At 38.3% G+C, this 16461-nt stretch overlaps 2 protein-coding genes across 3 annotated transcripts; both read left to right on the top strand.

The window, feature by feature from the left end:
* Window positions 1-2149: 2149 nt before the first annotated feature.
* On the top strand, window positions 2150-2932 carry LOC149394986 (pathogenesis-related protein PRB1-3-like). Its single transcript, XM_089615390.1, has one exon. It carries the CDS (start codon window positions 2187-2189, stop codon window positions 2745-2747), a length of 561 nt encoding a protein of 186 aa, XP_089471516.1. The 5' UTR covers window positions 2150-2186; the 3' UTR covers window positions 2748-2932.
* A 2044-nt stretch (window positions 2933-4976) lies between these two features.
* On the top strand, window positions 4977-8593 carry LOC149394985 (cyclin-SDS-like). Of its 2 annotated transcripts, XM_089615626.1 has the most exons (7): window positions 4977-6065; window positions 6201-6368; window positions 7056-7222; window positions 7491-7619; window positions 7738-7912; window positions 8120-8164; window positions 8238-8593. In XM_089615626.1, the coding sequence occupies exons 1-7, from the start codon at window positions 5025-5027 to the stop codon at window positions 8265-8267; spliced, it is 1755 nt and encodes a 584-aa protein (XP_089471752.1). In that variant the 5' UTR covers window positions 4977-5024; the 3' UTR covers window positions 8268-8593. The 2 variants fall into 2 exon arrangements, with proteins under 2 accessions (XP_089471752.1, XP_089471751.1); XM_089615625.1 differs by having other exon boundaries at window positions 8120-8593.
* The last annotated feature ends 7868 nt before the right edge of the window (window positions 8594-16461 follow it).

Genomic DNA, 16461 nt, shown 5'->3' with positions numbered 1-16461 from the left:
ATTTTAATATTTTTTTCAAGTATGAGCTGTTTTTGGATTAATATTTTTTAGAGTGCACTAATCTATAACTAAATAATATATATATATATATATATATATATATATATATATATATATATATATAAAGTATCAAATTATAGTTATAAATTGAATGTTGGGCTAATTTGATAATTTACAGAAATTTTGAATATTAAAAAATAATTATAAAAATTGAATAATGCATCTTCAAATACGAAGATTCACTATTGCCATCAGTTTCATTTAAAAAAAAAAAAATACATCAGATGGAGTGTAAGGGTATCTACATTATTTTAGCTCGCCAATTCGTTCAATAATATACCACTAGGAATTAGTTTTGATGAGCTCACATCTCACTATTCTAGGTCTTAGTAATCAATCAGCTCCATATTTTATGTAATTGTATTAACTCATATTGTAACTTTTTGTGCGTAAATAGAATATCACTTGTTTTTATATTCCAATGACGCATATGGTTTCAATTCCATTTGCTTGTGAAATATAGAACTCAAATGCAAGTTACATGACTGAGTTTTGCATATTGGCACCACGTTTTTTACTTTTGGAGTGGTTTTCATCTCTTTATTGAAGACCTGCAAATTTTAGACACGTGTTCAACTTCAACATAACATACGGTATTTTTGATTCAGTGGGTCCACTGAGCTAGAGAACAGCCAGAAAAGAGCTCACGGGCAGCCGATAGATAACAAAGTAAGTTCACGAGAGCATCTAGAAGCACTGCAGAACTTACGTATCTCAGTCACCAACTTTAGCGCGTCCTCAACACGTTCCCCTCCAGAATCTGTAAAATTTGGATCGACGTTTTAAATGAGTTGTAGTTGAAATTATGTGTAAAAAACTAGTAAGGGTATTTATGGTCCTATCTGGTTTAAAATTGGTAAAAAAATCAAATCGGACCGGTCTAAATAGTTTAAAAAAATTAAACCCCACCGAATAAAAAAAAATCGGACCGAAGTAAACCGGTTAAAATAGTCCACAGTTTAAACCGTTTCAGACTATTTACCCCGTTTTGGACCGCTTCATTTTAACCTATTTTTTATTTATTTATATCTTTCTTAAATAGTAAACGGTCCAGTTCACTTTTAGACCGTTTTGAACTTTTTAGACCGCACCGCTTTAGACATATTTTTTTTATTAATTTTTTAAAATACTAGCCGATCCGGTCTAAACCGCGGTTTAAAATTTTTAGCCCAAATAGACCGTTTAAAAATTCAAATCGGACCGGACTGGTAAAATTTTAAACCGTTTAAAATCGGACCACCAATATAAAAATTAACGGTCCGATCCGATAATTTACGATTTTACCTGTTTTTTTGCGCCGCCCTAAGAACTAGAGTATATATGCCTAACATGATTCAGATCTATTACTGCTATAGAAAGAGTTATTTTAGGGTTTATTAATTTTAATTCTTAATCATTGTGGTTTATACATAGAGATATTATGTTATCGTAAAAAATAAATTATACAAAATAGATTTTTAAAATGAACTAATTAGAAAAATAATCATCGTTTTAAGTTTTAGTAAAATAGTCCAAGTTTATATTAACAAAAAATATTATCGAAAGCTGATATAAAAAATATTTTTATTCATTTTAGACATATTTTAACTATGTTACAAATATGTTAATTTCAATTATCTATGTAACTATCATCGTAGAACACATAATTTATTTTGAATAAGATTAGCTAATTTTTAATTATCAAACAAACGTCCGACTAAAATGCAATTATAATTTTGATTTATTTTTCATACCGAGAGTTAAAAATTCCCAAAAAAGTATGTTTACTCTGTGATGACAAAGTAACACATATCCCTAAAAAAAAAAAAAAGTAACACAGTTAAGCCCCATAAATATTTTGCTCAAGTTCACAAACTTATGATTTCTCAAATCAACGACTGAAAAAATTTGTTGGGTTAAGATCGTCTAAATCTAGCTACTTTATTTTCGTGATGAATTTGTGCATAAATTAACAGTTTTACCCTAAAAATTTATCAGTTTTTTAAAACATGAGTGTCAGAACTGAAACGCGCGAGGCATGTGAATCGAAACTCCTTCCGAGTTCTCTCCTATAAATAAAACTCGCACTCTTCTTTAAAAAAAAAAAAAAAAAAAAAACACCTCTCGATTTTAGAAATAGAAAGATAATGACCAAACCCCATCAGTTGCTCATCTCACTCTATCTGCTCATCATCCCCGTCGTCTCCGCCGGAAGAAGCGACGACCCGAACGCCACGGCGGTGTACAGAGCCGCGAAGCAGCTGTGCTGGGGCTGCCTGGGCGAGGCCGTGGAGTTTCTGTACGGCCACAACCTGGCACGCGCCGGCAAGTGGGAGCTCCCTCTGGCGTGGGACCCGGCGCTGGAGCACTACGCGCGGTGGTGGGCCGGCGTCCGGCGAGCGGACTGCCACCTCCGGCACTCGCTGGCGGAGACGGGCGCCGGCTTCGGCGAGAACATCTTCTGGGGCGGCGGGGCCGAGTGGGGCCCGCTGGACGCGGTGAAGGACTGGACCGACGAGGAGGCGTTTTACGATTACGGGGCCAACGAGTGCGCCGCGGGGCGGCAGTGCGGCCACTTCACGCAGGTCGTGTGGCGGGCCACCACGCGGCTCGGCTGCGCCAGAGTCGTCTGCGACGGCGGCGGGGGCGTTTTCGTCACTTGCAATTACTACCCTCCTGGGAATTATAAGGGCCAAAAACCCTATTGATCATATGTGTTTTTAGTATAATATGTATATAGTGTGTGTGTTATATCAAGGACTAATTTACCGATATCTATCGTACCATGACTTTAATTTTACTTATTTATCGTTTACTTTATGTGGTATATTGTGTTAAATATCAAAAGTTTACCGTGATTTATTATATAAACATATTGATTAATATAAATAAAATATGGTATATTGTGCTAAGTGTCAAAGTTTTATCGTGATTTATTATATGAATAAATTAATTAATATAAATAAAATATAAGATATCTGTAATATTGTCAAATTTTTTTGCGGAATTGATAAAATATTTATGGAATTTTTCACGGTATTTGTAAAATTTACGGAAAATAAAGATATTTGTGAAATATATTCAAAGTTCAATTGTGCGGGATGCAAAATTTTGTGTGGAATCTGTCGAAATTTGGTGTTAAATAAATGTTGAAAGGAGGTATTAGATAAATGTTGGATGAATACATGAAAGATTTAAGAAATGGGTTGTTTATAGTGTCCATGTTGATGGTTTAATGATATTTTCCCATTCTTTAGAGAAGATGCTTATTTTGGGTGTGAATGTGTGATGGATACATAAATTGAGAAGTGAGAAATCTTCATAGAGTTCTATTTTAGATAATCATATTAACGATGAAATCAAACGAAAGCAGAATGAATCATACCTCATATGGCTCATCATTTCTTATTTTAAAAGTGTTATAATAGTGGAATTTATAGTTAATCAACCAAGTAATCTGACAATTAATAAGATTAACCATGATAGCTGATCATATTAGCAGTCAATATGATTAACTATCATCACCTCGATTCGAGCCGCCACTTCCAGCAAGGCACATATCAACAGAACGACGATGATCTTCCTCACTCTTTGTCCTCGCCGAAATAACGCCAAACACTGATTCGAGCGAGTCCAAGCGCAGAAACACAATTCGGAGAAGAGGACTCTCTGATCATCGTCGTTGGCGTCCGCAAGGAAGAGGCTGATTCCGGCAGTGGCTAGCGAGGACGAGAACACAAGGCCGTCGGGCCCATGGTCGTTGAAGTGGCTGATCAAGAGAACATCAGAGGAATCTCTAAATCGAATTTTTTAGGGTTTCGAAAATCGTTACATTGGACCGCCTTTTGCAGAACTTCCGACGTCGTACATTGCGATCGCTCTCCGACATTGCCTCAATCCAAGCCGCCACTTTCGGCGAGGCACATCAATGGAAGGACGTCGATTCTTTCTCACGCTTCGTCCTCTTCAAAATTGCGCCAAACACAGCTTTTGGTTCGAGTGCATCCAAGCAAAGAAACACCTGCAATCCGGAGAAGAGGACTCTCCGATCGTTGGCATCAGTGAGAAAGAGGTTGGTTTCGGCGGAGACTGACATGACGAAAACACGAGGCAATCAGGGTTGTGGTTGACATCGAGGTTGGGGAGGTGGATCGAGATGGGTTTGGTTTATGAAATTTGTTGAGAAGGCATTGGAGAGTGAGATGAGGAAGCATAGATTGGGGATAAGGGTATTTTTTAGAATCCAATTTAATGTTTGCTATTGTTTTAAATAAGTTAATAGATTGGCTAAAATTTTAACTTCACTTAATAACAAATAATTTGAAATATTTAGAAATTTGTGTCCATTTATTTCTGTTTGCGAATCCGTTTTTTTTTTTTTTTTCATTATCTCAATAAGAATTTGCTTAAAGTTTTTAATATGAAAATAGCATTATTTTTAAGTTGTAAATAGTCTTTTTTTTCTTGATTTTATTGATGTTTTTTTATAGTCTTTTAAAAATAAATTTTATTTTTTGTGTTCTATTTAATTTTTATTATTGTTTATAATTTTATTTAGAATTTTTAAAAAATACTATTTTTGAAGGGACTTAAAATAGCCCCTACTTTATAAATGTTAACTTAAAAATATCGTTATTTTTGTAAGAGAAAAAATTCTGTGTCAGCTCCGTAATTTCCTTCTTCCCATGAAAATCCGTTGGAAACGGGCCGAAGAAAGCCCATAGAAGATATACAAAACCTGTCGAATTCCAATCACTTACGAAGGACTTGTCAAGGCAGGCAACAAAATCTAAGGCGTGGTGGGACCCACTAAACTTCCATAACCGTATTTACGAACGCACACACTCTCACTCGCTATTTCATTTCTCGGTACAAATCTCTCTGAAAAACTCAACCCAAACAAACCAAACCAACTACTCTGAATCTCCCAGCCACTCCAAACAGTAATTAGAAAATCAATCACTCGAAAGCTCTGGTTTGTGGAAATGAAGACGAGATCGAGCACTGCTATGGAAAAGCTCAGATCAAAGCCGTCCGCCGTGAAGAAGAAGCGTCGCTCGGAACTTCCTCGCCGGAGACGAACTCTGATATCTCCGATCGCGAAGCTTCGACGGAATAACTCTGCTCTTTCTGTGGATTCGAGCTCTTCCACGTACTTCGTAGATGAAGCTTCGAGTGAATCAAGCCGAGTTTTGGTCCGATCTGAGAAGAGGCCAAGCAAGGCGAATCTGAGGAAGAGGACGTCAGGAGAGAGCCAAATTCTGGCGGATTTAGCGATGCCAAATTATGGAGGAAAAGACGATCCGGAAGTTTCCGAGTCGTCGTGCGTGGAATCTAGCAGTTTCAGCGTCACCGGTAGTGCAGGTGTCAGAGAGAAGAAACGGTTGAAGTTTAAGAGCAAGGCAGAAAAGAGAAGTGGAAATGCGAAAGAAATCGAAAAAGAAACGGAGGTTTCTAAAGGAGACACGATATCTGAGCTTTCTTGCGTTTCCGGTGCTGGAAATAGCAACGTTTTGTTTGATATCAAGGAATTAAGCGAGGTCGTTTCGTGCGATTCTGTTGCTGAATCGCACTTCGAAGAGATATCACAAGAGAAGTCGAAGAGTACTACTGGAAACGAGCAATTTGAGTTTTGCGACTTCTCGCGAAACTACTTGAACGAGGATTTGGCTACTATTTCGAACTCCAAATCTACGACAGAGCAGAGACCGGAGATCAGCTTTGGAATAGATTCCGAATATCTCGCGTGCACTGAGAATTTCTCGTGTGATTCTCCAGACACGGTCTACTCAGAGCTCCAATCGGATATTTACCTAAATAATTCGGACCTTGATTTCTCTGATTACTCGCCTTCTCTGTTCCTGGATTCCGGAAGTGAATTCTCCGAGCGATCTGAAGATGATTCAGCTTTTTCGCCGACTTTCTCTTTGCTCCTCCAGTACAGAGGCGACTTCTCGAGATCAACTTCTCCTCAGGACGTTGAAGTTGTTTCACAAGTAAAGGAAGCGGACATAGATCAGCCCGAAGTAAGTTTTCGTCTAAATTTCTTTGTTTCGATTGCAGCTCAATGTTCGTACCGAATTACCGATGTGATATTCTGCTTTAATTTCGTTTTTATTGAGCATACATTCTTTTTTTTTTTTTTTTTTTTTTTTCCATAGTATTTGAAATTCGAAGATGAGATCGACGAAGAGAGTTATCAGATGTTAAGGAACAGAGAAAAGAGAGTCGTAGTTCCGCGTGACTATATCGACGATTACTCTGCCCCGACGGAGCACGGCGGTCTCATCTTCCAGCAGCGATCGGATATGGTCCATTGGATGGTTCAGGTAAAATCGAATCCGACGATGTTCCGATTTTTTTTTAATAATTTATATTCTATTGTTTGGAATCCAGATTTCAATTTTATTCGTAACGATTATTTGCCTTTAGATATATAGCTTGATTGATGGTATTTTGTTTTGACGATTTTTGTGATTCTTATCTTTTTATTGTCTGTGAGCACGTTTAGCTTGGTATTCAGTAGGGAGTAAATTCTGCTAGACGGGAAACTCGTTACATTGACGTTCACCTCTAGAAGTACGGTCCAATGATATAATGCCACGTAGTCAATATTTATCCTCGTGGAGACTAGGAGAACAAATATTTTATGCTTATACTCGTGGAGACTAGATATACAGAACCAAAAAAAAAAAAAAAAACTATCAGACTTCTTTTATTACAACTCACAAAAGATTAAAACTAATTGCCAATTTTGCTTCTAAATCTTTTGTTTTGTGTCGCTTGTGATTAAAGATGCAGAGCAAGTTTTAAAGTACCACAATTATTGACGTTTGGTTTCTCCATATTCAAGGTCTTTGCATGATGATATGCTTAAGATTTGATTTCTGCGTACTATTCTGTTTTTGTTTATAACTCAAGTGACTGTAGAATTGCCGTAGTGAACGTACTGCTTTCAAAATGAAATTAGCTCCTGTTAGCATGTTAAGTGACTTGCATTGCCGTTGAAATACCAGAACTGCAAAGACAAGGATCTTCAACATGAGACAGTATTCTTGGGAGTTAGCCTCCTTGATCGATTTTTAAGCAAAGGATTTTTCAAAACCAAAAGGGCACTTCAAATAGTGGGTATAGCTTGTCTTTCCTTGGCAACCAGGATTGAAGAAAATCAGCCTTATAACAGGTATATTTCACCAATAGCTTATTGTGTATATATTTTCAATGATTTTAGTTGGTATAGGTGATCCAAAAGGAAAGAAAGCAAACATATTGATTAGGATTTACTCCTGATTTTATTGATTAAAATTAACATGTTGACCTTTCTTCTTTGTATGAATTAGCTGGTTGATCTATTTTCTGGGGGAAAATAAAAGTAATGAATTGTGTAATATGTAGTACACTTTGCTTCGAACATTTTTATTTAGTAACCGTATGTCTCGTTGATTGGATAGTGTACGGACAAAAACAATCTCTGTCGAAAACACTAAATACAACAGATGCGAAGTGGTTGCCATGGAATGGTTGATTCAGGAGGTTCTCAACTTCCAATGTTTCCTTCCAACAGTCTTCAATTTCTTGTGGTACACCACTACTCCTTTTTTTTTACCCCATCCCGTTACTTTCCTTTTCGAAATGCCAATCATACGAGATCCTCTTCTGGGAAGTCTATATCAGAGGCTAATTGGAAATTTACAACAGGTTCTACCTAAAAGCTGCTAAAGCCGAGGAAAATGTGGCTAAGAGAGCAAAGTACTTGGCAGTTTTGCTACTATCGAACCAAATGCAGATGTACTACCCGTCAACCATCGCAGCTGCTGTGGTTATCCTTGCTTCTTTGGAAGACCAAGATCTTTCGGTTGATAATGTCATGCAGGTAAGCTTATTAGTACATGAACTAATTATAGGTCAGCCTTAATTAGAATATCATTGCCATAAGGATAGTTCTGAAGTTTCATCGTCACGATTTCTCTCTTTTAATCTAGTCATACTTATAACCTCTGTTATCTTAAATTTTACTGAGATTTCCCTTTCTGCTCCTAAAATAGTCCTGATTTTGAACGTAGCGATGATCTTTTTGCAGACGCATATGAGAACTAAGGATGAAGATCTACCTGAATGCATAGAGGTAGAAATAGTAAACAGCTATTTCCACTTATATGACCGTTTACTGATTTACTATCCACTAAAAATTTGAACAGCATCTAGAGTGGTTGTTGGGGTACATATGATTGATGTTTAACAAGCTTGGAGGGAAAGGAATCGAAGCATCAGCTCCAGTTTCGGTTCATTGATCAGTTTTTACATACGGTTGATAGGTGATAAAAGTAACCTTTCATCCCGATAGGTACAATATAACATTGATTCTTATTCGTCTTTAAAGCTTTGAGATAGATTGCGTAACTCATATCTTATCAATCTTCAGTTTTCCGATTCCTGAAGCTTAACTTTAGCTCATGATAGTCAGTGCTATGATTTCTTATGTGAGGAAACAGGAACCATTGTTCCTTATTATTCTTTTGTACTTATTTGTAGAAGTGAAAAAAAAACTCCAAAGATGAGCATCCATACTATGCTGTTGTTTTGTCAAAAGTTTCTCTCTTTGGGGATACATCATTAGCTCTAGAGGTTACTTGATGTTGGAAAATCTCTCTTAAATAACCCTTAATTATATAATGTGTAAATCATATATACCTGCATAAGTATTCCCTCTTTCTACCATGTTTGTTAGGGGAGTGAAGTTTGAGCATCTCTCTTTTCCCACTATATCATTGGCAACGAAATGAAATTTGAGCATCGGTGCCCTTCTCTAGCACCGATGCCAACTCTTTTATTTCATAAGGAATTAAAATATAAATCAAGTAATCAAATTAAAAAAAAAACTAATTTAGACCATATTTTAAAAAAAAATTGTATTTTACCATATTTCTAATTTTGTGGTATATTCTCCATTATTTTTTTTTACATATCTTCATTTTCAGAGAATTTAAATGTTATGGTAAATATATATATATATTATATATATTTTCCTATAAATAAGATAGTTTCTCATTCATTTTTGTTTTCAATAAATTTTCGCATATTAATTAAATAAATTTTCAATGTTTTTTCAATATACAATATATTATATTTCTTTAATTATAGAGTATGTAATTTTAATTGAAGTAACAACTGATTTTATTATATCAACACATATTTCGTGAACGTTATGAAATTTAATGTGAGGACTATGGTTGGACAACTTTCAAATTGTTAAAGTATTTCTCTTAAAAGTTGCTCATAATATTATGTGTCAAAAGTGGGAGATTCCTTGCATATGAGTTACTCGTAGTCGCTCATTTCTGTCAAGAAGTTGGAAATTTGACATTTTGTGTGATGGTTGTGCCAAAAAAAATGTCATTGTATCTTTTCCGAGCACAATAAAAAAAATGAAAAAAAATGCTCATGAAAATCATGCAAGAAGTTAAAAGTAACAACCTCGTTGATTGTCCATCTCTTAACTTAACACCGTGCAAAAAAAAAAAAAGAAAAAAAAAGGGAAGTAATGTAAAGAACATCATAGGTTAGAACATCTCAAACCCATTATGGGATGGGAATATCGAGTTGGACAAAGTCCTATTGCCGTTGTTCTACTGTCGGAATTAAGTCATGCTTCTATCATCCCAAGAGTCCTAATTGCATCATATTCGTATCGGATTTCTGTCCTGTCTATCGTATTTCCCTTGCCTTCTTGTCGTAATGCTGTGGTACCCAAGCGTCATATTTCCGACGTAATCGTGTCAAATTTTTGTCTTCCTGGTATTTCTGCGTTTCAATGTTCGAGGGGGAAAATGTGTTAAAAACTAGACGACTCAAAACCTTAGATACACAATCTTCAATAAAAACTTAAATACTCGTTCGCAATCAACATAATCGCAGTCAAAAGTTAAAAACTTTAATAATTTTGACCCCCGAAAAAAAAACTTACCTTCGGTGGTGATCAGTTGTCGTTGTGTCGAAGAGGATCTGTCATCTCGCGTCATGCGACATTGACTTCACGTTGTTTTCCCATCGACGTTCAGTCGTGCAGACTTTGGTGGTCAGAAGTTATGTGAAACGCGTGATTCTATAATTACGAGTCTAGCGAGTAACTGTAGAAATATGAATTCAAGCTAGAGAGAATATGGAGAATAAATCTTTCATATTTCATACTTGTTATGAGAGGTGAAACTTCTATTTATACATATAATGAAGATAAGTAAACATGATTACATTACATGGAAACGAGGAAGAGTTAATCTAGGAACTATACAAAAATACATGGGAAATAGTGTATTGCAATTTCCAAGGATGATGGACCTTCCAAGGTTATTATTGAGATCAGACTGAGAGAGTGTTTGGGAGAGAACCGTCTCGACTCAATGTGAGATCGAGTATGCAAATTCTGATTGACCAGAAAATGTACAGTATGTGTGTTTATATACACGGAGCAACTAACATAACTAACTTAGCCTATCCGTGCTATACACGTGTCTATACACAAAGATAAAATAAACAAAAGCAGAGATTGAAACGACTGCGTTTCATCTCTAATACGCTCCCTCAAGGTGGACGATACATGTCAAAGAAGGACATCTTGCCCATAAGAAAACGTAGAGCAGGCGCGCCAAGAGGCTTCGTCAGCAAGTCAGCGAGTTGCTGAGTCGTTCGAACAGGGAGAAGCTTCAAAGTGCCAAGTTGGAGATGATGCCGGACGAAATGGCAATCCACTTCAATGTGCTTCGTGCGTTCGTGAAACGCAGGATTAGTGGCAATATGAATCGCCGCAGTGTTATCACAAAAAAGGACCGCCTTCGCAGATGGCGTGATCTGGAAGTCACACAGCAGTTGCTGAAGCCAAAGAACTTCACTTGTGGCGGCGGCAATAGCACGATACTCTGACTCGGCAGAAGAACGAGCGACAGTAGACTGCTTTTTGGATTTCCAGGAGACGAGAGAATCGCCCAAGAAGACACAGAAGCCAGTCACTGACCGTCGAGTAGCATGGCACGTTGCCCAGTCAGCATCCGAGAAAGCCTTGAGCTGGAGCGTGGATGAGGCAGGGTAAAGTAACCCCAACCCGGGTTGAGACTTGATATATCGAAGCAAGTGATGAGCAGCTCGCAAATGCGTATCACGCGGAGCCGAAATAAATTGGCTCAGCGTGTGCACACTAAAAGTGATGTCACAGCGAGTGATGGTTAAGTAGAGAAGCTTGCCAATCAGTTTCCGATAATGTGAGGGATCACTGAGCAATTGACCATCAGTGTTGTTCAAGACAACCCTCGGAGCCATGGGTGTGTGGACAGGCTTGGCAGACAAGAAATCGAAGTCCTCTAGCAATTGCAGGGCATACTGTCGCTGAGAAACAACAATACCTGCATCAGAGCGGGCAATTTCCAAGCCAAGAAAGTACTTCAGTGCACCCAGGTCTTTGAGCTTAAACAAGTTCCCAAGCTCCATTTTAACTGACTATATAATGGACAAGTTCGGGCCAGCCAAGATGATATCATCCACATATAGCAGCACAGACACAAAACTCAAGCCCTGACCACGCGTGAAAAGAGAGTGATCAGCCTGAGATTGCACAAAGCCAAGCTTGTGAATAGTTGTGGTAAGCTTGATGTTCCATTGCCGTGAGGCCTGCTTCAACCCATAGATGGACTTGTGGAGTCTACACACTGGTGTCCCTGTGAACTTAGCACGCTCAGCCGGAGTGAGATAACCAAGTGGTAAATCCATATAGACCTCTTCAAAAACGTCGCCATTAAGGAAAGCGTTATTAACATCAAGTTGTACTAGGTGCCAGTTCTGTGTGGCTGATATGGCTAGAAGAAGCTTAACACTGACTAGCTTTGCTACAGGGGAAAACGTCTCCACATAGTCAACACCCTCCAGTTGACTATAGCCCTTAGCCACCAGCCGTGCCTTATGCCTAGCTAAAGTACCATCTGCACCAAATTTGTTCTTGTACAACCAACGACAACCAATGGCAGTTTTACCCTGAGGCAAAGGCACTACTGACCAAGTTTGATTGTGTAACATGGCATCCAACTCCTCTTGCATAGCTTGTCTCCAATGAGCATGTCTGACAGCATTGTGGAAAAACTGAGGCTCAGAATGCACAGACACAGCCAAAGCAAACGCTGTGTAACCCTGAGACAAGTGAGTATAACCAAGCACACGGTCCAACACATGAGGAGATGAGGAGCTTGGCCTAAACTCAACCGTGGACTCAGTGAAGCCACAATGATAATCACTCAGTTTTACTGGAGCAGAAGTGAGCCTAGACGATCTTCTGAGGGGTAAAACTGAGTGGTTCTCACTCTTAGACTGAGGCTGACCATGAACTACCTCATCCTGGAGGACATGAGAAGATGGCATAGGAGAGTTCTCAATAACTGGATCAGGATCCTCATAGGCCTCAGCTGGGACACAACTAGAGGTAGGGAGTGCCAAATCTGCAAATGGATCAAGAGGGTTTTCCAGATTTGTGAGAGTGAGAAAAGGAAAAATATTCTCATGAAAGCTGACATCTCGTGAGATAAATATTTCCTGTTTATCAATATCGAACAGCCGATATCCCTTCACTCCTGGAGGATACCCAAGCATAACACACCGGCGAGCCCTTGGATCAAACTTTGTTCTCTGAGCTGTGAGTGTGGAGGCATAGACCAAACAGCCAAAGACTTTGAGCGTGGAATAGTCAAAATCCTTGTCAAAGAGTCGTTGATAAGGTGACTTGTTTCCCAAGACATGAGACGGCGTGCGATTGATCAGAAATACAGCTGTCAAGACACATTCTGACCAAAACTTGAGGGGCACTCTAGACTGAAAGTACAGGGCACGAGCAACATTGAGAAGGTGTTGATGCTTGCGTTCAACTACCGAGTTATGTTGTGGAGACTCAACACATGAGAACTGATGTAGGACACCTGTTTTGGAGAAGTACTCAGCAAACACTAACTCACGAGCATTGTCTGAGCGAACTGTTTGATTTGTTTGCCAAATTGTGTCATCACCATAGCACAAAATCTTGGAATCAGAACATGAACATCAGACTTTGCCTTCATCAAGTAAATCCAAGTAAATCGAGAGTGATCATCTACTATGGTGAGAAAAAATCTATGTCCAGAGTGGGAATCCACATGATATGGACCCCACACATCACAATGAACCAAATCAAAACAGTAATCAGATAGTCTATTTGAAGAGACAAATGGTAAACGTCTTTGCTTAGCCAGTGGACAAACACTGCAAGGGCAAGCTTTACTACTGGATGAGTAATTCAAAACGTTTTTCAAAGTCTCCATTTTCTTGAATGACAAGTGACCCAATCTATCATGCCATAGCTGTGATGAAGCTTGATGAACTTGCACGTCTGTTGTAGCCGGTCTATCTATGACATAAAGGTCTCCACGCTTCTCACCCATGCCAATCATTGTCCTGTTGCGAGTATCCTGAATGACGAAATCAACATCTGTAAATGTAACTTCAACACCAGACTGCTCAGTGATAGCTCCAACTGACAGTAAGTTGAACTTGAATCCAGGGACATACAACACACTTCTCAAAACCAGATTATTGTTGAGTCTGACATCTCCAAACAAATGAACTGGTATGACAGTATGGTTGGGTAGTGTAACAGTAGCACCACTGATGGGCTTGAGGCTTATGAACTGAGAGCTATGAGCACATATGTGCTTGGAAGCTCCAGAATCTGAAAGCCATACTGTATGTGTATTTGACAAATAATTACAAGAGTTAGCATAGTAACAGGCAACTGTGACATAGGTAGTCTGATTGACATCTGAATTGGATGAGCTAGGCTTGAAGGTGTTCATGTGATTGGAGAGCATCGCCATCAACTGGTTGCACTGCTCATACAACTGTGTTGTTGTTAGCTGGTCTTGATCCTCATGCTTGACTGCCTGATCTTTGGCCTCAGCACAGTTGACCTGACTCTTCGGCTTCCTGCTCCCCGGGGGATAGCCATGGAGTTTGTAGCACTTGTCAGCAGTGTGGCCTGGGATCTTGCAATGAGCACACGTCGGTTTCTCCTTGTCCTTTTTGTATGGCTTCTTCTGCAAGTCATCTTTCACTGCCATCGCCACAGTACTGGTTTGTTCCACATTGCCGTGCTCGTTTCCAACACTTCGCTGTTTCTCCTCTTGTGTAATTAATGCAAACACCTTGTTGATTGAAGGAATAGGATCCATGAGTAGCACTTGACTCCTCACTGCTGAGAACGAGTCATTGAGTCCCATAAGGAAGCTCATGACATACTCATTTTGGAAGAACTCATTAAGTTTCTTCACACCTCCACAGGTGCAATTTGGTCGAAAATTGTTCAACTCCTCCCAAATTGCTTTCAACCTTGTGAAGTACATCCCAACCGATCGCTGATCTTGAGTTAGGTTTGTGAGTTCTCGTTTCAACTGGAAAATGCGCGGTCCATTGGATTGCTGAAACCTCTCGTTCAGATCATTCCAGATCTCCGCAGCTGATTCTCCGAACAAAATGCTCGATGAAATTTCCTTCGAAACAGAGTTCAACAACCAAGAGATCACGATATGGTTGTTGCGTCTCCATGAATTCAATAGGTGTGGATCAGATCCATCAGGTTTCACGATAGATCCATCAACAAACCCTAACTTGTTCTTCACGGACAGAGCAATCAACATCGATCGATTCCACGACGCATAATTATCTCCATTCAGCAATTGAGATACGAGAACTGTACCTGGATTGTCTGAATGATGAAGATAATATGCACTCAGTGGATCATCGATTACTGACCTTCGTGAAGCTCCGAACGCTGAATTCTCCATCGAAGTGTTGCTCTGTTCCTCCATTCACTTGGTGCCAGAAACAGAGTATCGCCGATGACTCGAGTTCAGGTAAAGACGAAGCTCCAAAATGCTCTAACAATGGCGGAATTTAGAGCTCTGATACCATATTGAGATCAGACTGAGAGAGTGTTTGGGAGAGAACCGTCTCGACTCAATGTGAGATCGAGTATGCAAATTCTCATTGACCAGAAAATGTACAGTATGTGTGTTTATATACACGGAGCAACTAACATAACTAACTTAGCCTATCCGTGCTATACACGTGTCTATACACAAAGATAAAATAAACAAAAAAAGAGATTGAAACGACTGCGTTTCATCTCTAATAGTTATGCATGGACATTGTCTTTCTCCACTTATGTTTTCAACAGTAACTACAAAGAATCTGAAAATGAAAACGACACAAGTTAAATTGGACACTAAGAAAGAACAAAAAAAGTTTGTTTATGTGCTATAACAGATAATACAGACATGGAGAACAAAGTTAAGCTTACAAGTTCTTCAAGAAGAGTTATTTACCATCTCATATCTTAAAATTCTTCAGATCATCAATTGAAAGATCTAAAGACTCATCTCCTTGATTCTGAAACTGGATAGACTAGAGTGAACAAAGACCGTAAAATGAACACAATTAAGTCTTCTCTAAATGACTCATATATATATATATATACACTCTAAGGTCAACAAAAGCAAAAACAACAACAAAATATTAAGATCTTTTTGTAATAACATGAACAATGATTTCAAGGTCAAGGAAGAAGATGTACATTTCAAGCGCTGGGAACGACAGAGAGAGGACAATTCCAGATGTTAGATAACCATAGCAAAAAAAAAAAAAAAATTCTGTTAAACATTCGAAAATCTTGAAGGACATCTGTCTTACACACAATAAAATCAGATCAAAGACACAAATGTGAGGTCTCAAAGCTTAAAAAAAAAAGTTTCAAGTAACGAGCTGAGTCAAATAGCACTTGAATATTAGCTCATATAGTTTGTCTTACAAGGCAAGAATATGGATTGTTAGTTCCTTGATTAACTATTGAAATTTGTTAAAGCATGGTCTTCGCTACGAAATACTCTTGCTTCTTTGGCATCTGATACTGTGGATATGGTCCCTAAATCAACACATCAAAACAATAGAAAAATAAAGCGTGCAATAGAGAATAACTATTATGGAGGAGTTTTTCTACTTAGAAGCAAATAACATTTCATGGAATTAAGTTACATATCGAACAAGGAAACGTTGGGGCTATTTAAATACAAACAAAATAACTAATATCCTATATTTGTGCCACTATCTTGTAGATCCAATAGAATAGGACTACACACAAAACGTAAGATGACTAATAGCTTTGACCACTGACACACTAACACAACTAATACACTAATACTGACACACATAATAAATTGTTATGAATAACCACTAACACATAAAGACACGTTATAAAATAATAATAAAAACACCCTTGACCAAGTCAAGATTATATCTAACAATCTCCCCCTTAAACTTGACTTGGTTCAAGATTTTTCGCTCCGGATAGATTTCACACATAGC

The sequence above is a fragment of the Urtica dioica genome, chromosome 5 (assembly GCF_054948205.1).
Source record: "Urtica dioica subsp. dioica isolate 48M chromosome 5, U.dioica_male_clone48M_v1_H2, whole genome shotgun sequence".
Taxonomy (NCBI): Eukaryota; Viridiplantae; Streptophyta; class Magnoliopsida; order Rosales; family Urticaceae; genus Urtica; species Urtica dioica.
The sequence above is the reverse complement of the archived record's forward strand: the minus strand, read 5'-3'. Positions and strand labels throughout refer to the sequence as shown.